Source organism: Python bivittatus, unplaced genomic scaffold, assembly GCF_059951505.1.
Source record: "Python bivittatus isolate LINGU-HERP-01145 unplaced genomic scaffold, Pbiv_v1 ctg000580_np1212, whole genome shotgun sequence".
Lineage (NCBI taxonomy): Eukaryota > Metazoa > Chordata > Lepidosauria > Squamata > Pythonidae > Python > Python bivittatus.
Genome location: NW_028277087.1, coordinates 6361713 through 6386443, shown reverse-complemented (window position 1 = coordinate 6386443; position 24731 = coordinate 6361713). Strand labels below are relative to the sequence as shown.

Genomic DNA, 24731 nt, shown 5'->3' with positions numbered 1-24731 from the left:
ATCAAAATAAATTTCACAGTGGCAGTGTATTGGTCTAAGATTTCTGACAAGTAACTGATGCAATGAAAGCCAATTCCTTTGAAAAAAGGGATATGCGCAGGAAAAATTTTTGTCAGAATATGTAGCAACAATCACAAACCTTGCAGGTATAATTTCTTTAGACAAGCAGACTTTCTTCTGCCAACCAGAGTATTGCCTTGCCTAAAATATAAGAGAGACTGAACGGATCCGGAAATATAATGTTTGGGAAAGGCCATCACCAGTTTTGGATGGAGGCGATTCCACGTTTGAAACCTGGACACAGCTTTCAACAGAATTATTGCTGGTCACTTAACAGTCCAGATGCGTCAGAAGCAAGTTTCCTCATCAATGCCTGGAAACTCCTTATGGACTTTTTGCATAAAAAAAGAAAATGATTTTGTGACTTGTGGTCTTGATGATTAGAAAGAATAGGTTATAGAAAGAAGGTAATTATGATGTAATCTTAGAGGGAGAGGTTTGATTAGAATTGTATGTATAATTGCTGAGAGGAAGATCGGAAGCCATTTCTTTATATTTCTTTTCATGTTTTCGTTTCTGTTCTTTTTCTTTTTTCTATCTCCTTTTTTTGTCTTTTTTCCTTTCTTTTTTCTCTTTCACATTTACTATATCTTTTTCTCTGAATGTACTTGTTATGATATATGAAAAATCGTTTAGTAAAAATGATTTAAGAGAAAAAAAAAGCAAGTTTCCTGTATTTGCAAGAAGGGGATTCTGAAGTTTTTCATCATGAATGCACATGGCCAGGAGTCATCCGGGCCACCCCCTGACAAACTATCATCACAAATAGCTAATTTCCTCTATTCTAACAAGCATCCAAAACCATGTGACTGACTGGGACATGCTTTGCCAGTCATGTGACCCTTTTAACCATTCCTTCCCACGTAGTGGAAAAGCCATGGTAACAAACCGGTTGGAACTGGTTTTGTGACACATCGCTTTCATTTTGTGGAATGGTGAGGGGGGGGGGAGAAGACAGGTACGGTAAGAAAATGGAAGGAAGGGGACGAATCACACATACATTCAAGGAACTGGACTTCTTAGGAGACAGCACTTTTCTCAGATTTCTGTAGTGAAATGAAGCTCACAGAAGCGGGAAAAACATTGCCACCCCACCATAAATCAGTCTGCAACCTGGCATTCAGCAATGCCCAGAGAATGCAGCCTCCAGGAGTTGCGGCCAAAGATTATAAGCTGCAGTCCCAGCACTTAAAGGGCACCAGGGAAATGGAGGTTGCCATGAATAATACGGCTGAAATGAAGAAAGCTTGAGGGAAGATTTTGTTTTTTGATGGGGGGGAAAATTATGAGCCTCATTTCACTTCACTTCTAGGGACTCAGAACGAATACTTGGGCCCAGAATGTTGTCTGTGTTATGCTCCAGTTGAGGAAATCTGCATTTCTAATACAGGTAAAGGCCTCCTTGAGTCCAGCTTGACTCTTAGGGACTACACGGACAAATCTAGGTAACTTCCTTGGCATCAACATGATTACATTCTTCCAGGATACGATCTGATTTGATGTATTTTTTTATTCATTACATTTCTTTGGCTGCCCATCTCACATAAAACAACTCTGGGCAGCTAGCACAATAAAATATCAATACAATGGCAACATGCAACCGATAACACTTATCAGAAAACAGAAAAATGGTCACTGAGGCCATTTTGTTTGTTTCCTTGGTCCAGCCAACAGCCCTGGGATTTCCTAGTGGCCTCCCTTCCAGATACTTATCAGGACTGATCCAACTTAGCATTTCCAAGATCACCTAAAGTCACCTAAGTGCTACCACCTGCTGTGATAAATTTCTAATAACCATCATCCCCAATAATCTAAGTCTACCCACCCTTGAGTGCATAGTTTCCTGGGGCTGGTTGTGGATTTATTTACTAATAGAGGTGTCCAGATTCAGGACTGGACCTTCTTTGCAGCAGAAAAGACTGCATGGCTTGAATCAAGAGGCAGAACATCACATTTTGGATGCAACACCCTCTCTTTAAAACAAATTTCAATAACCTCCTTCCAAGAAGAAAAGTAGCGGGGCTGGCTTGGCCCAACCTTTTATCTTCCATTTGTTTGCAGGATTTTCTGAAAGCCCAGAGGAGAGCTCCCATCTCCCATACCAAGGAACTCTCCTACCCAGAATATGGCGAATGGCTGTATCAATGTAGCAGCATTGCCAGTATTACATGAATTAATGGCAAACAAATGTGTTTGCAATGGAGATGCTGAAACCTGCTGAAGCGAATATGGGTAACACTGTGGGCTGAGTTTAGAGTACATCCACAGAAGATGTTAATAGTCCACACATGTGGCCTTCAATGCTTTGGGGAAAAATTGTAGGTTGTTTCCCTAATCAAAGGGGGAAAAAACCCAACGTGCAATCATGGAAGCCATTTCTAATGGCCTTGAAAAAGATACTGAGATGCCCTGATGTGTCTATACCTACAAAGATCAGAATACTGCAAGCCATGGTATTCCCTGACACTCCACAGAAGCCAAAGTTGGACTTTGAAGAAGGATAGGAAAGGATCGATGCTTTTGAACTTTGGGGTTGGAGAAGAGTCCTGAGAATCCCATGGGCAGCCAGGAAAACAAACCAACCAGTGGATCATCAGACAAATCAACCCAGAGTTCTCACTCGAGGCACAAATGACCAGGCTCAAATTATCCTACTTTGGACACGCTATGCAAAAATCTTGTTCTCTGGAGAAGGATCTAATGCTGGGAAAGGTGGAAGGAAAGAGAAGAAGAGGACAACCAGCAGCAAGGGTGACGGACTCAGTTACAGTGGCAATGGGTGCATCGTTGGAAGACCTGAAGGAGCAGGTTAGTCATGGAGAAAATCTATCAATGTAGTCACTAAGAGTCGACACTGACTTGATGGCACATTATCAATCAAATATAAAAATCAGTATATATTCCAGAAAGCAATCTTTGCAACCTTTTTGTCACAGATTTGTTCACAATTTTAGTAAAAGACACCAATTATGGGGAAAAAAGGAGGCAGGAGCATTATGTATGTGTTGAGTTGCACAAAATAAAGGATGGGTATAGCAACAACAACAATAAAACAAGATTGATTCAGCTCCTTGCTTCTGTTGTTATGTTTAAAAATATTGTTATTTGCCATGGCTGAGGTTAGAGCCCTTCAAAATAAAAAAAAATCAAGGACCTCTTGCTTTTGACCAAAGAGAAAATTATGGTGCATATGATTCCCCACTCACTGCATCCTGAGCAGATTCCTTGACTACCAGTTGGAGGATGACGAGATAACTCTAGGAAGTCCGGTTCATGAAGCTGAACTTGCGATCTTAGCTGTTAAATGGATCCTCCACATACAGACAGATCTACCTCTGACTACAGGGAGCTGAATGAAAAGGGGAAGGTAATTGACTCCATGGCCTATTACTCAACATCTGGGAATCATTTGACTTGCATCTGCTGGAACACCAGAAGAATCTTCAATAAATGCTCAGCTTAAGGGGCTTGTATTGTCTGGGGCCAAGTCTCAGCAAGATGTCCACTCCAATTCAGGGAGCAGCTGAACTAATGCTCCTCCTCCTTGCTGTTATTTTAATTTTAATTTTTTATTTATTTTTCAAATTTATATATGCTGCCCATTTCACAATACAAGTGCCTCTCAGCAGCATTACAGATAAAAACTATAAAATCATTCATTCATTCTCTCTCTCTCTCTCACACACACACCCACACACATACACACACAGAACTACAAAAGGTTAAAATCAAGCCAAAAAGTTAAAACTACAATGGAAACTAAAAAGCGGAGACAGCATCCTCAGGGTACCAGCCACCCCCATGCGAACCCCCGTTGGGTCCCCATGCAAGTTGACAGGTCTTAATGCCCTTTCGGAAGGCCAGAAGAGTGGGGGTCAATCTCACCTCAGGGGGCAAAATATTCCAGAGGGTGGGAGCCATGGCAGAAAAAGCTCTCCTCCTGGACCTTGCCAGTTAAAACTCTCTAAGCGACAGGGACTGTAACATACCCTTCCTGCCGGACCAGTGGTAGGACGGGTCAATGTAATGGAGACAAGATGATTCCTCAGGTAACCTGGGATTTGCCTGACTCAAATTGCCAGGACAGGAACAAGAAGTCGCAATGAAGCCATGCCCTGCCCTGCCACCTTGGAATGATAGTGACTTCTGGGCACAAAGAAGGCAAGTGGTAAAACTAGTCCCGGGCCCCAGAGAACACAGAGCTGGCACTTGCAAGTCAGTCAGTTAGGATGCGTATATATTGAGTGAATTAAAATCTTGTACCAAGCTAAATGTCATAACCAGTATCTCATGCTAATTTAGCAATCTGGCATGGTAATCAGCTACTGTGCATAATTTATGCTGTTTTTTTCTGGGGAGGAGCTCTTAGAGCTGTTTACTCCCAACCACTAGAAAACTAACTCCATCCTCTGAGATTGTCAACATCTTAGTATAGGTACTCCTTGCTTACCAACTGCCTCATGCAGTGACAGTTCGAAGTTATGACAGTGCTAAAAAAACCAACTTTGCGACCAATTCTCGGATTTACAACTGTTGCGGTATCCTGCAGTCACATGATCGTCATTCGTAAGTTGTGGTCATATGATTTTTTCCTAAGCAACTGGGTCACTTTGTTTAATGAGCGTAAGCCTGTTGCGCTTGTGTGATTTTCCATTTAGTGACTGCACGCTTAGAGACTGAGTTGCCGGTCCCAATTGTAGTCACTAAGCAAGGACTACCTGTATTACCAACACTTTCAAGCCAAACATGACTACAAGAAAAATGAAGGCCATGTGTCCCTCCAGAGCTACAGTTTCCAATATCCCTCACTACTGGTCATGGAAACTAAGGCTGTTGGGAATTGTAGTTTAGCAAATTTTACAGCTATGGATTCTCCTTCCCTTGACTAGAACCTTAAAAGAACAAGAGAAATGGGGTGGGGGGGGAGACTCAAGTTGTTAAGCCAGTAATACAAACAGCATTTTGCCTCTGAGATGTCATCAAATGGTGCCCACACAGTTTCAAATGTCTCAAAGAAAAAGTTACCAGGAAACTGAATTGTATATTCAGCATCACCTTAAAAGTCTTAGCCGCAGCTCTTTCGGATAAGACTGCAGGTCCAGTTTGCAAAGCTTCCTACTTTCTACCATGGCCCCCCAGATGTCTTAGAAAAAGAAAAGAAGCAGGGCTTGAAGACAACAGCCTAGCTCTCCACTTCTCCCAAATCCCCATAAACTGGTATTCCGAGCCATCTGGTGTCTAAATCTGGGGAGTTTCCCACATATCTCATGAGTAACAGGCTCCTACATATTTACAATGTAAACACCCCTGGGAAATGTGGGTCACTTGGAAGACTTTATTTGTTAAAACTTTCTAAGCACCCACCAGAACGCCTAATTTCAAAAGGTGATGCCTTTGGACGATTGTGAAGTTTATGATGAACAGAAAAGGGGAGAGAAATTTGGGGAAAAAAATCCAACCAACAAAAGGAGAAAGAGAAAAAGTTATTTACAAACAGGAAACAAAAAGAAACAACAAAAAAGCCACTCTCCTATCCTCCTCCTCCAAAAATCAGAGGCACATCCTTCACAAGATAAAATTGTGCATGCTGAGAAGTAGCTGGAGGGTGGGGTGGGGTGATACACAAACACACACACACACATATACATACACTTCATCAACATAACCTGCCTTCCCAGAAGAGCAGGTTGACCAACTATCCTTATTTTTAATTCCAATGGAATTATTTAAAATTCTGGCTGTCAAACATGGACTGGCTAGTGGGAGATATTTTAGAAGGCCTTTTTAGGGTAACAGACCTAAAAAGTTCCCAAAACAGCAGCCTGATCCCATTTGTGATTTATAAAACTCAAGGTCCCAATCAGAGCTCCCCATCCCCATCAAGTACAAAATCTGCACTGGCTATTTTATCCTGAGGTTAAATGCCAAAAGAAAAGCAGCTATATTCCTGATCGTGGGCTTTCTACAGGAAGATTGGGTAATATGGGCTTTGCAAAAGATCCCACTCTTTGGGCAACACCATATGAAAAGATGATTATGTAGAGACTGATACCTACCTACAGTACTCAGTGCTGCTCAGGGAAATGCATGTTTTCTATCTAGGAAATTTCCAGCTGAATCTCTAGCACCGTCTTCCCCACTCTGGCACCCTCTAAACGTGCTGGGACTGCAGTTCGTTAAGTTCCCAGCCAGAATGACTCCTTGCTCATTAGACTGCCATGAAAATTAGCCACAAGGTAAGTCCATCAAAAGTACGATAAAAAGCTGGTGGTTGCAACATCACTGTTAGAAACTGAAGTGTCAGCAGGTGCTGGTGTGAAGGGGGAGGGGACAGGCAACATTTGAGGCTCAGTGGGCATTATCAAATGACTTACTATGCAGGGGCCAATGTGGGCCTTTGTGAAATGGTCAGGCTCAAAAGAAACCATAGAGGACACTAAGCTACACTGAGTTATTAACGCTCTTCCTAGCCACACCTTGCAGTCCTTCTGAGTTAGTATGGATTACTATTTTTTATACCTACCAAAGTATAAAATACCTTTGGCTTTCCTCTATGATGCCTGACCAAAAAACCCTACTAACAACTCTCCAAACAATACTTTTCTCCCCAGCACTCAAAACTGCTTTACACTCAAACAGATGTTTTTGTTCCTGAATGGCCAAAAGCACTCTCTCGGTATACGTTCAGTTCAAACTCTCCCCCCCCCCCAAATATTGCCACCTTTTCTTCTCAGTGCATTTGTCAACTTCTATTAATTAATTCATTAATTAGTCTTCATTTAAATTCCATTCTTTGTCGAAGGAGTTCAAGACACCATACATGGTTCTCTTCTACACCATCATCCTACATTTGTCTTTGAGATCTCTGCTAGAGAGTTTAGGCCCAAGTCACCTAAGTGAGTTTGAATCTAGTCTTACCTGGCAATCTAACCTCTATTTTATACAACTTTTTGTTATTTTAAACCAAATTGCAAAGCTTCAGCCCACAGTGATGCTATATAGGGTATTATGTATTCCCTTAGCTCTGGGCAGTATACTTTCGGATGGAAGACTGCCCTGTTTTCATCCTCTCAACAGGCCAGTGAAACAGGCCTTTGGGTTCTCTCTTCCCAAAGACACAAATATTGCTAAAAATGAGCACTTTTTAATTCATTAGGTAAAGTTCCAAAGAAATATTACCTGTCTACCAGGCTTTTATTAGTGTGGATACTTGGTTGTTTTTCATGCACTTGTTTGAATTTTTTTTTTTCAACTGAAAACTTAGCGAGGCTGTTGCTCATCTAGTTCAATACTGCCTTTGTACTCCAGGGAATCTTTCCCAGCCCTTCCTGAAGATTCCAGGAACTGAACTCAGGACTTGGGAAGCAAAGCATGTGCATTACCAGTGAGCTGCAAACCTTTCCCTGCAAGTTGATGCATCACACGGAAGCCAAAATGTGGTTGGTTTTGTGTTGGCTTAGAATACGTGAGCCCAGCCATTAGGGTCTGCAAACCTGGACTGAAGGCTAACCATTCTGCACAAATCTAGCCAGTAAGATGGTAAGCAAACCATGGCTTAGTGTTATGTGTGACCGTGGCTTGGTGTCATCTGTCAATCTGGATTACATAAAGATCATTTTTGTGTTTACTGTATTTGAATTCTTGATGAAACCTCCATATTCAAAGGCAGTCTACCTCCTGAATATTATACAAAGTAAGTTTTACCAAAGAAATCAATATGCTTGTGAATGGCTGCAGAGTGGGATCTCTCCTGTTAGAAAGCTTTGGTGTCAGATACACTACAAGGCTTTCCTACTCAAAGGGGATGTAGAGAGCATAGGAACCTATACGTAACTATATTACAGCAACCCCCCTAATGAGCAGGCTTACCATGCAGTGGTATCCAGTAAATCCACAAATTAATTTTGGGGGGAGAGGCAAGGAAGACAGTTGCAACAATTCCACTATTCAGGGTAACTAATACAAGCAATATTTCCCCACTGCTTGAATTACACTCTTTTCTTTCCAGTTTATCAGAGAAGCCTAGGTAGAAACAATCTCATTGGGGTAGTGCCTTGCAGGCCAATTTATAGCTAGATATTTGGGTGATCAAGCCCAGCACTTTCTTCAACCACAACTAGTCAGAAACTACCAGGAAACTTTCTGAATACAAGAACAATACTCAATCCTGTTTGTCCCTCAGCTTCTGAGATGCCAAAGCAAACTGTGTTTGAACACTGAAGTTCCACTTTGCAACAGCTGGGATCAGCAAACAGCCATGAGAAGTCCTCCTGTTCTCTGCTCCAACCAACTCTCCCCTCCTCCAGAACACTCATTCCATTCCCTTTCCAACCCAGCCTGACACCCCAGCTCAGTATTTTGTTTCTCCAAAACACCCAGTCCTCATTAATTTCTCCCCAAAGTTTACTAACGCACGTGCGTGAGACATGAGCCTGTGGGCTTGGTTAACTACATAAGCAAAAGCAACGGATATAGAAGGAATGGTGATGATCATGGGAAAAACAACCCTAAAGAACTGTGATTGTTAAACGCAACAGTGCAGAGAAATATTAAACCAACCTAACCAAAAGGATGTGGCAGGGAGTTCCACCGATACTGGAAGAACCAGATGCTTCCTCCTGCTTCCTGTCTTTTGGTTTCTATCATATTCCAGAACATTTCCTATCACCCAAATTGCCTGGACCAGCCAATGAGAGATGTGGCCACCTGCTTCTTAAAACTCATTATGATCACTTACCTTTTTGAGGTGCTCATATCCACTGGCTCATCCCCTGTCTGAACCTCCACTCTGATAGTTGCTTTCATCTCTCCTCCTTTTAATAGTCCTTGGACTCTACCAGATCCAGGGTCAGTCTTTATCTTAAGGTCCCCCCCTTCAGAGTTGGCCTCAGGGCCCCCCAAAAGCCCCTTGTCCATTTTCATCTTTTTACAGTCCACGTCGTTTTGGGTGATTTCCCGTTCAAGTGCTCGCTTCTGACTTCGCGTCCTGCAAGCTTCCTCCGTCATTATGGTGCTCTGGAAAAGTAGCACAAAGGGGGGTGGGGGGGGAGAGAGAGAGAACATTAAAGGTACACCATCCGGGTGCCATACATTACACAAGCAAGGACCACATCTGTGGCAAATCAAGTTGTTCAGCTCTGATCCTATACTCACCCCCCTCCCGCAAATCGCACTCCTTGAGTGAAAATCAAATAATCAAAAGCCAAGACTGTTTGGAAAAAACAGGTACCAGTCTGCCTAACTTCCCATAGGAAATCCGGAACATTTCCTTCAGACACTGAAGCTTGCTTTTCTTATAATGTTAAATACCCGGTTTTCTTTAAAGTTTTATTTCTTGTGACATGTTCCAGAGCTCTGTGAAAAGCCCTTCCTATTAACAGGGTACAGGGGTGCTCCTTTTCCCCTACCCCATCAACTCTTTATGGCTAAAAATGAGAAACTTTAGGCTGATGCTAAAAATAAGGCACCTGATTCGGCCATGTCCTTAAAAACTAGGGGCTGGGTAACTCTGCCCACCCCAACAATTTAGTCTGTTCTGGAAGTGCTCCGGATCCTTAGGAATCAGGTGGAAATCAGGGAGATTTGAGGGAAAGGGCTTAAAAAGTTTGTTTGGAGGAGAGAACATGCACTGGAGAGGCCTGCTTTTGACCAAGCCTCTCCAACCATACCTGCAAGAAACACACATATCTGGTGGGGGTGGGGGGAGGAGAGCTGAGTCAGTTTGTGATCCCATGACATCACTGGATCTACACATGACCCTTTCCCAGGATTCAGTCGGAGACACAAAGCACTTTCCAGAAAACCGGTCTGAACTGGTTCCAGACAACAAGCTAAGTGTCGTTAACCCTAGCGGAGACACCATCTTGCAGTGCTGGCGTGCTGCGGCATCTGCTGCAGCTGGCATTCCACAACAGAAGTCCTGGGGACCATCCCCTCTGCTCCTCTTAAAGGGGCAGCGTGCTTGACACCAGCGCAGCAATGGCTGCCCTGCCACCAGTTCTCCAGGAAAAGCCACTTTGGGGAAAACAAATTTAAACCCAAAATAGAAAAGGGAGAGAGAAGATCCAACTTAGAATTAGAAGGGGGGGCGGGGGGGGGCAAATAGGCTGGGACAACGAGGCTTTAGGGGAAAAAAAGTTGGCAAAGACAGTGCAACTTTCTCAATGCAAGTTAAGAGAAAAACTGGAGAAGGTTAGGAAGAAACCCTGGAAGCTAAAAGAAGACATTTCAAGAGAAAACATTCAAAAGTGAAGAAGGCAAGTGGCCTTTAGTTTCAAGAAATTTCAGTTTCGAGTTTTCACTCCATGACAGTCCTTGCTCTCTTCAAATTCTACACACACACACACACACAAGACCAACAACTTGCCAGTTCAAGATCACCAACACACTATGACACAAAAGGGCATGAGAAACTTGGGGGGGGAACATTTTGGTGGGCTGTGCTGGGGCAAAATCATTTCTTTTCTGATCTGTAATAATTCAGCAGAAGCATCTGGGGGAATCTCTGGGTTTGGCAGTAATGTTTTTTGAGGGCTACATGCAGCTCCAAGGTTTCAGATGGTGTACCTGGAAATACAAAAAGTCTTTGCCCACTGACAACTGGACTTTCTGAGTATTTATCTCTAAAATACATGAGGAAAGGCTGCGTTTCTCCAGTAATACTCTCCAATGAAGGCACAAGCTATTCACGAAACATAAAGGGCAGGGGCCACAGTTGGAAAGTCGGCACATAAACCATAATACGGCGACAAGAGTCTCTTGGGTTTAACATGGACCTGCTTCCTATGAAGGGACATGGTGCTGCTTTTTAGTTTGCAACTGCTACACAAGCCACCCAGGCTCTAAGATCATGTGTGACACATATGGCAGCAGTTCAGATAAATAAGTCAGTTAGGAATTGGTACCAGTTGTTTCCCACCTGCCCTCCATTCTGGCCATTTGTCTGCAGAGCCCAATCCAGTCAAAACTGACTGGCAGCTGGTTTCAGGCAGGGAGGGACTCTTCCCCAAATGTATCTAGAAATGGTAAGGATTGAATCCAGGACTTTGGGCAGGCAAAACCCAAATAATAACAATAACAGCTTTACTTGGAGCAGCTTACATCCTGCGACGATACCTTTAATATTGTTAAACAACAGCATCTGCCTATCCCAGGTCCTTGGGAGGGACTCCATAGGTGGATAAAAATGCCAAATCCAGTCTAAACACCTGGCGGACTGTGTGACCAACCATTATAATATCCTGACCTCATAATTTTGAATAAAGAACAAATGTATCCGGGATCACTGGAAGCTGCCCCACTGGTCCACCGCCTTCAGTATTACACTGGTTGGGTTCACACACTGCTATATTCTTTGGGTCCCCAATGTGCTACGAAGACGCCACTATGTGCCCAACAGCCTATTTCTTCATACTCCCCAAACTCCCTGCCCTAATTTTATTTTTAAGATTATCTTAATTAAAAAAAAATCATGCTGTAAAGCAAATCATCAGCCTCAAGTATAACTGGTGTTTCTAGCAATGCTTCTGGACCCACATGGAGTCTAGTGGTATTTGCTAAAAAGATCCTGGTGGGCACATACCGGGATGTTTTATTTACCTTTGGGTGTGTGAGGTTCTCTGTCCATACCAGCATGGTAATAATTTTGTGAGATTACCCACAGCATTCACTTCCAAATGTGTCCATCATCCCGAAAAGGTAGGGGACCTCTGTGCTAGCCAACAGCTTGTTTTAACCATGATTTATTAAATAAGCCACAGTGGCTGAGACTGCAGGTGCTAAACAACAAACAAAACAAACTCCATATGGTAATTAGCACAGCTGAGCAACCCAGCCACTGTCTGACTGCCCTGTCGGGGATCTCTCCCATCCCTGTTTACAGAGGGCCAAAATCTGAGTGTCAGTGTTTTACCTTCCAAGTTGTGGTGCCTCCTTCTCATTTTGCATGAATAAATTTGCAACCAAGGATGGCTGGATGCAGAGAGAAAGAGATGAAAAACTTGCAACAAGGCCCCAATGGATGTTACTGGCATGCAAGTTGAAGATAAGGGACAGCGGGACCAACAACCGAATTCAGGACAAAGTAAAGGATGGCTCAACAGGGACCCTATTCACTCTGAACTCCTAGCTAGCAAATCAACCGATTTCTTCTTTTAAAATTGGGGCATATTTTGCACAGAGCATGAAGTGAAGGGCATTTTCCCAGCAACAAAAAAGAGATTGCAAATGGCTCCTAATTACTGATTCTCCTTCTACCCTATTAAGGGATCCCCTTAACCCTCTCTCTATGTAGGCGGCAATGATGCTGTATCAAAGTTTTCACCTTGTACACCTCAGCTGTTCTATCGGCTCCTGTTACACCAGAGTCAACTACAAAGGGAAAGCTTCATTCCAGTGGATGCCGTGCACCCAGCCTTATCCCATGTCCATTTTGGGGAAAGAGAGTTTTCATACAAGAGCAATACCTTGAGACACGGTGAAACCAGCAGTTTATTACCCTCATCTTAGATATCTGCTGCTTAGTGCAGTTCTTTATTTCCTTATTACAGTAATTTTTATGCCACCTGCAAACACTTCACCTTTCCCTGGAGCCACAAGCCAGTGGACATTGCTCTTATGTTAGTGACCCACAACTTGGTGCTCTCAATACAGTCTACTCCAACTCCCAGAATCCCTAGCCACAGCTGGCTATGGATTATTGAAGGCCAGCTTGGGAGAGCCTGGTTTGTGTGGGCCAGAATATCTGTCAGCAGAGCCAGAAAGCTTCCTGCTGCAACTTCTTCTATCTCATCACCACTTGTTGATATCATCCATTGCAAAAGACTGGGCTGGCGGTGAATGCGTTACCCTTACGTGTTTGTGACTCATGCTGCATATAAATTCACAGAAGTTAGTAGCCCACTTGCAACACAAACATGTGTGCGCACACACAATGACAGTGATTTGTGATAATGGGAAATTGTTCTCTTTTTTTGGCTTGGTTATTCTCAAGCAATCCCTAGCCAGCCTAGGCAACAGGATGCAGCCAAATGTCCTCCCACCCCGTCATATAAGACATTTGATGTCTTATTTGACTTGACAGACAGGTAGTACTCCAAATAATACCCATTTTTGTTTACTGATGTGCCCATCTTAAAAGATCATTAGTCCATTAGTGGGCAACTTACATATACTAGTTATTTTTGTATTGGCTAGGACAGAAAGAAATCCACAGCTTTTGTAAAGCTATTTCACCAAGTTACCTGGAGGGAAATCTCAATTCACCACCATACTGAGTTTTAGGGTGTTGTTTTTTTTTTTTAAACAGTGCTGCTTTTAACATTTACTATTTTCTTGCCTTACAAGGTTATACGTAGAAACAACCTCTCACAGACAATTTATTCTCTGTGCTCAAAGACTGGAAAGGCATATTTGCACTGGCTGCCCCCAAGTGTGTTTAGGTCCATCCCTCTCCCTTAAAGAAAAGAAGACCAACCTGGGATAATTCAGGCAGTGTCTTTTCCAACATGGATATCTGTGACAGAATTTTATCACATATTGACTGAACCACCTCCTGCTTGAAGACAGGCAGAGAAAAGGGAGCTTGTTGGGCAATTACTGCTTTCTTTCGCCACTGTAGGGAAAGTTACAGGAAGAAAAAAAAAAGTAGAAATGAGTTCCATTTTAAGGTACAAGAAAAGAGTCAGGCATACACCCAAGTTTCCCAGAGAGGACTCCATAACTGTGTCAAAAGGAAAGTCTGTTGTCCAGTTAAAGGAATCTTCATTTATCCCACAGATTTTCATCCATCACTATAGTCTGCATTCAAGTAATGAGGAAATGGCCGGAATTGATATGGGAGAGGGCATCATTTGTTTTTAGACCATACTGGGTTATGTACCATCTCACCCTTCTTTATCCATCTGGCCCAGAAATGTCAGATTTTCTCCTGACAGGTTGTTTCCCATCTCCTGCTACCCTGTTTTTTTTTTTTTTAAAAAGATGAAATTGCCAAGAACTGAATTAGGACATCTCTGGTACCACCCTGGGAATGAGTAATCAGCAGCTTATATACCCAAACAAACAAACATATTTTTCAAAAGGTTTTTGAGCTGTCTGTGTAAATTGGGAAAGCCAATCACAATTGTGACTTTCAACAGTTACCTTGTATGAAGATATTCTTTTCAGTATTCGTTTTGCTCTTTAGGTTTTTAAATAATCAGTTTTATTCCAGTTTTGTTCTTGTGGAAATGCATCTAGCTTGGAGTTCTTGGGAATTGCAGTCCCACATATCTGAAGGCTACACCGATGTGGAAAACACCCACCGAATATGTTAGATAAATGTTTTCCACAGGAAGTGGTCATATACTATTTATTTATAGATTTATATCCTGCCTTTCATGCAGGGGCTCAGTAATGTTCTCACCTATTTTTTCCTACCCTGAGAGATAGGTTGGGCTGAGAGAGTGGCGCTGACCCAAAGTCCTCCAGGGTGCTTCTATGGCTGAGGGGGACAAAGACTGGGGTGCCCCTGCTCCTAGTCCAGCACCTTCCCCATTACACCTCTTGGCCTGAGAGGGAGGGGCTGGCCCACAATGAGCCACTGAGCTTCTGGGGCTGAAGGGGACTCGGACCTGGATCTCGGCATTCCAGGTCCAGCACCTTCTCCACTCCCTTACACTGTGCAGAGAAGGTTATCTGTACCCTTAACTACTCTGATAGGAAACTGCTCTCCAAGGGGTTGAGCAAAGATCAGACTTGCCTATAGCGGGCTACTAGAAACCCTTTTCGTTGGAGATGCCAGAGAACGCACCTGGGTTTCTTCTTTCAAAGTGCATGCTCTGTTCCCATTGGGCTATGGTGTTTCTATATTGTGTACATGGGAACAGAGATAAAGGCTTCTTGAAGAGAAAGGATGAGATAAACAATAAGCCATATACATACATGCATGCATATACATACATACATACACATATAAATTTTTAAAATTTAAAGAGTAAAATATATCTTCCCTTTGAAGGCTGAGCAGCTGAAAGTGACTAATATTTACCACGTCCGGGTAAAATACAAGCAAGCAGGAAGCACTGAAGGAATACCATCTTGAAACTTGCTTTGCTATAAGGGCAATCAGTAAAATAAAATCTTCAGCTGCCAGTAATCCTGGCCAGAAAATCCTCAGTTTACTAAATCCTAACTACTCTTCCACATCTCAAACTGTTGATAAACTATAGAAGTAATACTTAAAAGGTTTTTTTTTCCCTCCCTTCAACTCATTTGTATCCTTGTTTTCCTAAATATTGTGTTTCTGGCATTCGCCTATTTAAGTCACCCCCCACGAATCTTTATTAAAAACCTTCTCCCTTGATTTATGGGTATCTGTCACTGTCATTCTGATTTTTAAAAGGAAGTTTGATTTCATTTACCCAAACAAGTTTTAGTAATTATTATAATAATAATAGCACTAATAATAGATGAAAAAGGGGTGGAGACAAGCATGTGCAGCCTTTGATAGGAGGGAAAAAAAAGTTTTTTCTTGGAAATTGGAAAAAAAAAACCCTCAGTCCTCCAACTCACAGACTTGGGTGGCTGAAAGACCTTGGCTGCAGCCTGTAAAGGGTTAAGCCCTGCCATCTTCATGCCATTCACTGATATGTCCATTAAGGGTGTTACATAACAAAATGGCAGACCTTAACCCCTTGCTTGCCACACTTCCTTTCACTGTCAGTCACACACTTCAGCAGGCTGAATTAAAGACACCTAAGAAAAAATCCCAAAGCTGGGTGGCTTATGAGATATTGTAATTTGCCTGCAAGAAAGGAGGAGGAAACAGACAGAGCAACAGTTAAAAGATTTTTAGAAGTTTTTTTAAAAAATATGGTTTTAAAGCTTAAACTTAATGAAAAGCAAATTGAAAAAAAAATACAAAGCAGGGTGAAGAGTATAGGGAAAAAACCCCTGACTTTTAAATTTTGTTTTTTTAAAAAAAGTGGAACATTTAATGCTGACAAAACCAGCTTTTCTGGGCAGGGGAAGCAAACTGTGATTCTACAAACATGGAAATGCATTAGGTTTGCATCAGGTATGTTGAACAGAGATCTAGAACCAATAAAATTACCCCATAGTACGTGCAGATTCCCATACTCTGCCCCCATAAAAGGTGCAGATTCCCCACTCCTCAGTAGCCTCAGCCACTGAAAGCTAAGCCCACTCGTCTGCCCCTCCCCCACTTCAATTTTTGGGTCATAACCTGAATGTCTCTAGACATTCTCTAGAGCTGAACTACAACTCCCATCACTCTTCTAACAGCAGAGCCTTGCTAGGTGAAGAGATGAAAGCCATCACCTATCTCATCTGGGGGCAGTGGAAGATGGGTGCCTGGGAAATGGCTCACCTGACCCCCACATAAGCCAGATAAAGCTAATCTTCCCCAAGATAGTTATTGAAGATAGAACAAGAAGCAGTGTTTGGGGGTGTCTTTTTCCTTGAAGAACAGCACCATATGAAAACTATGGTAGGCAGAAAGTCAACAGGTGCAGTTATTTATTTATTCATTTATTCACTCAATTTATATAGCCTCTCATCTCACATACGTGGCTCTGGGCAGCTCATACTATTAAATAACAAACACCAATAAACGATTACAAATAAACAACTAAATAAAATCAGTATGTAGGATACTTTACCTGCTGAATTTCTACACAAGATGCAGGTGTAATGTTGGGCCAGTACTACTGACCCCTTCTGCTCTACACTCAGGGCTTTGTTTCTGACTCCAAACAACCTCACAGCATCTGAATTGGAAGGTGCTTTAGAGGTCACCTTGTCCAACCTCCTGCTTAGTGCAGGATCCACTACAGCATCTCTGACAGATGGCCATCCAGCCTCTGTTTGAAGAAGACCTCTAGCAAAGGAGAACTCCCTGTGTCAAGTGGGAGACTGTCCCACTGGCTCACAGCTTGCACAGTCAGGAAGTTCCTCTAGATGTTTAGCATGAGTCTCCTCCCTCCTAATTTTAACCCACTGGTTCCAGTCCTGCCCACTGGAACAACAGAGAATGTCCACTCCCTCTTCTGGGTCAGAACCTTTCAGGTAACTGAAGACGACTTGCATTTCCCAGTTGTCTTTTCTGTAGACTAATACCCAGACCCTTTAATCATTCCTCACTGGGCTTCATTTCCAGCTTTTCACCATCTTGGTAGCCCTCCTCTGAACCTGGCTCCAAAATTTTTCACTGTCCTTTTTGAATGGTGGTGTCCAGAACTGGATACACATCTCCCAACCAGGTCTGACCATGGCAGAATAGAACGGAACATTTATTTCCATGATTTGGACTCTGCTCCTGTTGATGCACCCCAACAGCATTGCCTTTTTAGCAGCTGCATCACACTACTGGCTTGTGTTTAATTTGTGATGGACAAGGACACCCAGATCCCTTTCAAATGTACTACTGCCAAACCGAGCCAGGTCTCCCCGATCCTATACTTCTGTACCTCACATTTTTCTCATCCAGATACAGAACTTTCCATTTCTTCTTGTTACGTTTCTTCTCAGCCACAGCTGGACACCTTCCTAGCCCCATGTCTCCCCACATGTGATTATGAGTCAATCCTACTGAGAGATGCAACATTTGTGGACACAACAGCATTGCAATCATGCCCTTGCCTTCATCAGTCAAAATGGAGAGATGGGGGGAAGTGTGTTGAAATCGCTTGGAAGTGCAATGTATGGACCTTTTCTATGCCTATGTCCTACTCCAGCCTGTTTTTCTAATACAAAGTCTACTGAAAGTCATGTAACCAAGGTTTAAGGTATAACAAGTTAAGAAACCTCATATTCTGTGTTCACGTAACACGCCATGCTTAAATAAATAAATAACAGTACAGCTTTCTCCAGTGGTCTGATTCAAACACTATACTTTTGAGACAATGGCTGGTATCCCAGAACTTGATGAACTATAGTTACTGTTTTAGCCTAGCTCAGGGGGATTTTTTAGCCCAGCAGCCTGATTCCTAAAGTGGGGGTTTCTAAGACGCCCATAAGCATTCTATGGAATTAACAGCTTTCTCTCTTTCTGTTGTTCCCCAGCAGCTAATTACAACAGTGGTGTACACTGCTTGGAAGCATGGAGGCTCTGTTTAGTCATCAAAGGGTAATACCAGTGGAATAACTCTTCTCTTGCACTGATTTCTCTGTAGCAAACTTAATTTGCAGTCTGCTTTAAGAAGTCCATACTGGCTGAAATGCTTTATAGCTGGAGGGATGGTCTACTCCCAATGAAAGCCATCTAAACAAGGTCATCACCATACTCTGAGGCATCATATTCTCCAAATGACCCAGCAACTTAAAGGCCTCCTCTGATTCTTGGCTACTCCTGACCCTCAACTTGTCTTGCCCCCCCCAGCAATTATACTGTTATGCTTTCCAAAGAGAGAGAAGAGGGCCCCTGACCATAACAACATATCAAAAGTTTCAATTTCTTCCAGCCAGGCAAGCAATGCAGAGCATTCTTCTTTTTTGTTCTGCTCCAGTCCAATTAAACCACCCAACTTTACTCCAGCTACGATCCACCCCTAGAGAGGGTCAAGACTAGCGACTGACATCCTGCTCTGCAGATCATCTCTCTACGAGGAAGACTACTGGGGAACTCTACAGACCAAAGTCTGCTCTGCAATTAGTAACACCCAAGCAATTAGAACACCGCCACACTCAAAAAGGGACACGCCATTGCCACATCCATCAGTTGGCTTAGGCTAGACTGCACTGGTCTCCTAACCAGCAATCTTGATCATGAGTGCCTTAATCCAGTAATCTCAGCCAAGCACCCCTCACTCCCCGCCAGTGGTTGTCAATTTAGTCAACATTGAAGCAAGAAGTTTAAGAGGCTCTCAAATTGTCTTTGAGATCCTGTTATAACCTATTAGTCTACTATGACTTTTATCTTGGCATTCTCTCTGACACTGAGCTGAAATTAGAATTATTCCATTTTTTTTGCAACAACAATCCTTTTGGTTAGGGTTAGAGAGCAGAAATCTGCAAACTGTGATTGGCCTACTCAACAACAACAAAAAGGCATTCTGGATCAACCTGGCCCCATCTCTCATCTTAGCTGTGACACTTTAGGGGTATGTGTGTGATCCAAGCACTTTTGAAGTTTTGCAATGTGTTTGCGGACGCACATTTTGTTCTCTTCTTCTGTAGATTCACACGGAAAGAAGTTTATTCCTGCTGCACTGAATCCTGAAAATGGTCTGTGAAATCAGTTCAGTTTCCAAACTTCTTTGAACTTAACACAAAGCCTTAGCAAACTCCCCTGCCCCTGGAGAAACTGGAGACCCTGAGATCATAAACAATGTTTGAAAAGATTTACAAAATGGTACGAGTATCTATGCATCAGGTTTCAAGCAGCAAAGACCCTGAAAAGCATGTTGCTGGTAGCTAATCATACCATTAACAAATTCATTTAAATTCATATAAACTTCCATGATTAAGTCCCACCTGGAAGCATTCCTACTGTTAGGACCTAGCCTTGATGAAGGAGGAGCAAATTATTACACTGCACTAAATTATACAGTGGAACCTCGGGTTACAAACACTTCTGTTAATGAACTTTTCGGGTTACGACCAGCTCCGGCCGCAAAATTTTGCCTCGGTTTGTGAACTCCGCCTTGGGGTACGAACAGGATACATGGCCATTTTCCCTCCCGTGACACGGTCCACGGCCATTTTTCCGCCCCTGACACATGGTCCGCGGCCATTTTCCGCCCCTGACACGTAGTCCGCAGCCATTTTTCCGCCCGACACATGGCCCGCAGCCATTTTCCCGCCCCTGACACGTGGTCCGCGGCCATTTTCCGCCCCTGACACGTGGTCGTAGGGAGGGGGACTCTCCCTCCAAGCAATAGCCGCCTCCCTGTCCTCCACGCCAGAACGGATTAACGGTAATTACATTGAACCTTATGGGGAAATTTGCTTCGGGTTGCGACCAATTCGGGCTGCGACCAGAGTCACGGAACGAATTAAGTTCATAACCCGAGGTACCACTGTACTTGCCATGTGACTTCTAAATTACCCCTTCCATGCCTTCAGGATGCAATGCTAAACAAAACAAAGCAGTACCCAGAAATGTGAAGATTTCAGGATACTCTAAAGCGCTGAATAAGTTAGTTGGCTGGGAATTTTGGGAGCTGTAATTCCAGCATATGTAAGGGTCACCAGGTTGGGAAAGGCCAAGATAGGTATTACATTGCCCTTAGCTCTACTTAACTACACAGCCCCATCCAGCACCCTTAAACCACATTTACATAAAAGCTTTCAGTCTGGAATTAAGGCAGCATCCGATAAGGGAAATGTTTCAACCCTAGTTGTGCTGGTATATCAATGGATAGGATGATGAATCATATAACTCTAGTGTCAGTTATGATTTAGCAATGAGAGAATCTGGGCGTCACTGGTAGAGTTGGTATTTCTAAGGATAGCGTAAGCCAGTCACTATCAACAAGTTAAGATCCAGCACAGTTTCACATAGCAATGCATTTCATCATGCAGGGAAAGGGGAGACTACACAGAAGCAAGGGGTATGGGACCTGGCAAATCAAATGCAGGATTTGGGGTTCTTTGAAAAGCCCAAACCATCTCTCCATCAATTTTGAATGCTCCAAGGTGAGCTGCTACGATAACGTAAGGATAGCCTACTTGAGTAACACACAGGGCCATTTAAGGCCAGCATCTTGCTGTCTGCTCTGCAAAACGTGAGAGCAATATCTTTTCTTTTTAGCTTACCCACAACAAATGAAAACTAGATTGTCTTTGAATATGGGAGATTCCAGTTTAACTGCCATTAAAGCAATTGGCTGCATATGCCCCAACAGACTTTTGAGAAAAAAAGTATACAAAAGAAGTACCTACCTGCTCCGGATGTTCATGAGTTCTGAAGAAAGGACCGTGTAGCTCTTTTGGCAGAGTGATCCAAAAACAAGGAACCTACCAAGAAGATAAAGAGGGTTTTGAAGTTACATGAATTTTGGATACCCTGGTGCCTTCATAATAGTGAGTAGCTAGAGGGATGATACAAAAGCAGAAATAAAGTACAAGCTATCTGAGTTGAAACTAATTCATTGCAGACTGGAATATTATTTTTACTGCATAGTTTCAACCTCTGGGGATTGATAATAGATTTTTTTTTTAAAACACCCCTACTTATAATCCAATGGTTGCCTACTTAAAATCCAAATGTTCAAAAAAATCCTACTGACTGGGTTAGATCCCAAACTACACAGCTTTAACTCTTTAAAGGAGCTGGGGTTCACTTCCTCCAATCAGAAGCCCCACATTACCCCATTTAAAACTGCAGGGAGTTTTCTATTGCAATTTATGAAGATGCTTGGTTAGTCAAGCCACTGCATCATGAAGCCCATTACTATGTTCTATCTGCCAGCAGTCCTTCCTGGCTATCTGACATGCTTTAACTGGGGGAACTGGAGTTGAACCTACTGTATTCCAAATGTGTCATTTTGTCCCAGAACTATGATTACAAGAGTAACTGCTGCAAATTTTTGTTCAAATGAATCTTGCCTAGTTATCTTCTTTGTTTGACAGTGGCTCTCTAGGTTCTGGAAATACAGAATCAAGTAAGGCCCAACCATAGTGTCATAGTCCCTTTTCTTTCACAAGCAGTTTGAAACATCTCAGGGAAAGAGAAGGAGTTATTTGAAGTTCTATTGGGAATGGTTCTTTGAACACTGGCTTAGCACCATGCCCAAGGGAAATCCAAAACATGCAGCTCTTGAAAAGCAGGTACAGGGGAGCATTTAAGAAGCTGAGCTAGGAAGCCCAGGGTTTGAAACTGCAGCCTGGCCTCACCCTAAGTAGCCAAAAGCTAGCAGTTCTTCCAGTCGCAGCCACTCTGGGCCAGGAACCTGGGAATTATGCAGGGCCCACCTGGTGAAATTGTTCAGAGGGTTGGCTCGGTAGTCAAAACACTCCTACACATTTAAAATGTACTTATCCCAACATTAGCATTACTATGAATTTAAGAAAAAATCCATTTCTCATAACTACAAAAGAGTATCACCTAACCTAATTTGCATTATATAACCCCCTACAATACGTATCACAGAGAATTCCTTAAGTTAATGCCACACAGAATAGACTCTCTCCCCGTTATATTAGGGCTCAGTGGCAGAACAGAGGCTTTGCAGGCTGAAGACCCTAAATTCCATCCCTGGCATCGCAGAGGAAAAGATGGGAAAGGTCCTGAGACTCTAAAAACACCTTCTTCAACCTTGGTATAATCCACACGTCTAAATATCAATTGCCAGAATTCTCAAATACTGCTATCCTAGCTGGAAAGTGATGCCCCCGTACTTGGGGGCACATTGGTGCCCTCCACTCCAGGTTAGAATTCTGGGAATTGTGGTTCCAAGACTTCTGGAGGGCACTCAATTGTGGAATGCTAGAGTAGACCTTATGACTGATCAGCCAGTTGTTTAAATTAGGATGTTCATATGAGAAAGTCTGCATACTTTTCCTTGCTTTTTATATAATGTGCTCATTCCTCTTCTATTTTCTTCTGTCCATTTAATTCAGTGGCTCAGTAAAGGGGAGTGTGTGGGGAAACCCAAAATACTGAAAAAACTCCTGGGATTTAATTTTAATCCATTACTGTAGCTTGCTTGCCTTGAATGAAAAAAAAAGAAAAAGGGATCCATCAAACCATTTCCAAGATTGAGTCCAACTTTCTATCGAACCCCCTCCATATATGGGGCTCAGAAAAACTGCCTCCGTTACTCCCCCCAACACATACTAAAAATAAAAGACCCTGGAAAATGTATAACCGTGCCACATAAGCTTTTCCTAAAAATGATGGGCACTTCCTAATTAAATAATGCTACTTGCCCATCTTTAAAGTAGTACACACAGCTGCATCACAGGAGTTAACATGGGGTGCTGAATTCAATAGCCTGTGAATTTCCTTTTTGTTTTTAACAGGAACCCAAGTACCTGCTTTTCAAGGTTCCCCTGACAGGCTTGAAAAACCCTAGGTAGAAACAAATGCATGCTGAGATCTCAGAAGCTTGGGGTGGGGCAGGTTTTTCACTCGCTTTGGCAAACCTTTCCTGCTGCCCCACCGGCCTCATGCAACACACAATAAATGACAGTAGAAGCCAAATAAATCTAAATGGAGGAAGCTGCCCCAAGGAAATTGGCCAATTTTTTTTGTTTTTTTAGCAACAGTAGGCTTTATTAATATCCTATGCCCCACTTTCTCTATTAAATCCAAAATCAGTATCTCTTAAGACGGAGCTTTACAGTATTACTTACACACACACACACACGCACACACGCAGGGAGCGGAAAAGATTTTAAAACAAAAGTTGAAACATCAAGCTCTTTCCTCCCACCCAAGAGCAAAGAGAGCACAACACAAGACACTGTAAAGAAAACAATGCCCCAAAATAATATGAAGCGTGAGTTGGGAATCTTAATTCTGTTTCTTTAGAAAAGATCCTTGGGAATCCAAGATGACAAAGAGGTGTCTCCCGCAAGACTCAACATTTTGCTTCCCCAGCTCCCTTCCTTCTTCTGACCCACACGCTGCTTACGAAGAGGAAATTACCAGCTGAGTGGAGGCTCAGGGCCCTGCCCCACTTCGTAGCTTCCCCTCCTCCTCTTCCCGGCAGGGAAGCCTGGAGAACTCCGAGTCAACTTCTCACGCAGAGCCGTGTACAACCTCCTCCGAAACCTCAGCGGCCAAGAGAAGAAGGCTCTCAGTGCTCGGTCGTTTTCAGAACAGACCCCCCTCCCCACTTGTGGCGAGGTGGTGGTGGAAGAAAAAAGATACCCCACCATGGAAGGGGGTTATCTATGCATTCAAGTGTCACATCAGAGACTGGAAGCTGTTTCCAGTGGGCGTTCCGAAAAAAGTCAGGGAGAGAGACTCCGGGAAGAAGCTTCCTCCTCTAAGGGAGCCAATAAACGAGGCCGGCTCTTGCCCCTCTAAGCTGGCTTACGCTTCCGGAGCAGTTGCAGGAATGACCTTAGGACTCGAGAGAGAGAGAGAGAGAGGAGGAGAAGAAGTGATTGCTAAAAGAGGCTGGATTCACAAAGAAGAGAGGGCCCTGAAGAGGTGCACAGTAATGCAGAAAGGAAAGGTAAACCGGGCGCAGAATGGATCCTGTATGCGCTCCAGAAGCAGGGGAGAAAAACTATCAGGACACTTGAAACCAAGATTTAGCAGGCAGCACTGAACAATGAAGGGTCCCTTCTAAATTGATAACTGACCACGCTGGAGAAGACTACTGAAATGATCATTTGGAACAAAGATTACAACTTTCTAGTTTAAGGAAAAAATAGTAACAAGGGATGTGTTGGAGACAAAGTTATGCCACAATGAAAAACAAGATCAGGCAGCCTAACATTTTGGGACTGCACTTGCATTTTTTTTCTTTGTCAGTTTAAAACTTGGGGCTCCATTTTTTTTTTTTAATTGTCAGTGGCCAAGGACCAGTGCCCTGAAATGTAAGCGTTCTGCAAACAGGCAGGCTTGGGTTTTTCAGGATGTGTGTGTACCCATTTGGAAGGCTTTTTAGGAATGTTAAGTAAATCCATGGCATTTGAAAAAAGGGGAGTAAACATGCTTCTGCAAGTTGCTGAATTTTGGGAGCACGATCCCCAGTAGCCTCAAAATAAGACAT

At 43.0% G+C, this 24731-nt stretch overlaps 1 protein-coding gene across 9 annotated transcripts in view; it reads right to left on the bottom strand.

Moving 5' to 3' along the window:
* Nucleotides 1–24731, bottom strand: part of GATAD2A (GATA zinc finger domain containing 2A) — an 83756-nt gene that overhangs the window by 21507 nt on the left and 37518 nt on the right. For 2 of the 9 annotated variants that reach the window (XM_088149439.1, XM_088149440.1), the window contains exons 1-4: nt 22560–22578; nt 20944–21018; nt 13535–13672; nt 8798–9075 (exon numbers count right to left, since the gene is read on the bottom strand). In XM_088149439.1, coding sequence (XP_088005565.1) covers nt 8798–9075; nt 13535–13567 — 311 coding nt within the window. In that variant the 5' untranslated portion in view covers nt 13568–13672; nt 20944–21018; nt 22560–22578. Of the gene's footprint in view, nt 1–8797; nt 9076–13534; nt 13673–20943; nt 21019–22559; nt 22579–23653; nt 23941–24731 lie in introns of those variants that run through there. The other 7 variants (XM_088149442.1, XM_007431469.4, XM_088149443.1 and 4 more) reach the window with 5 other exon arrangements.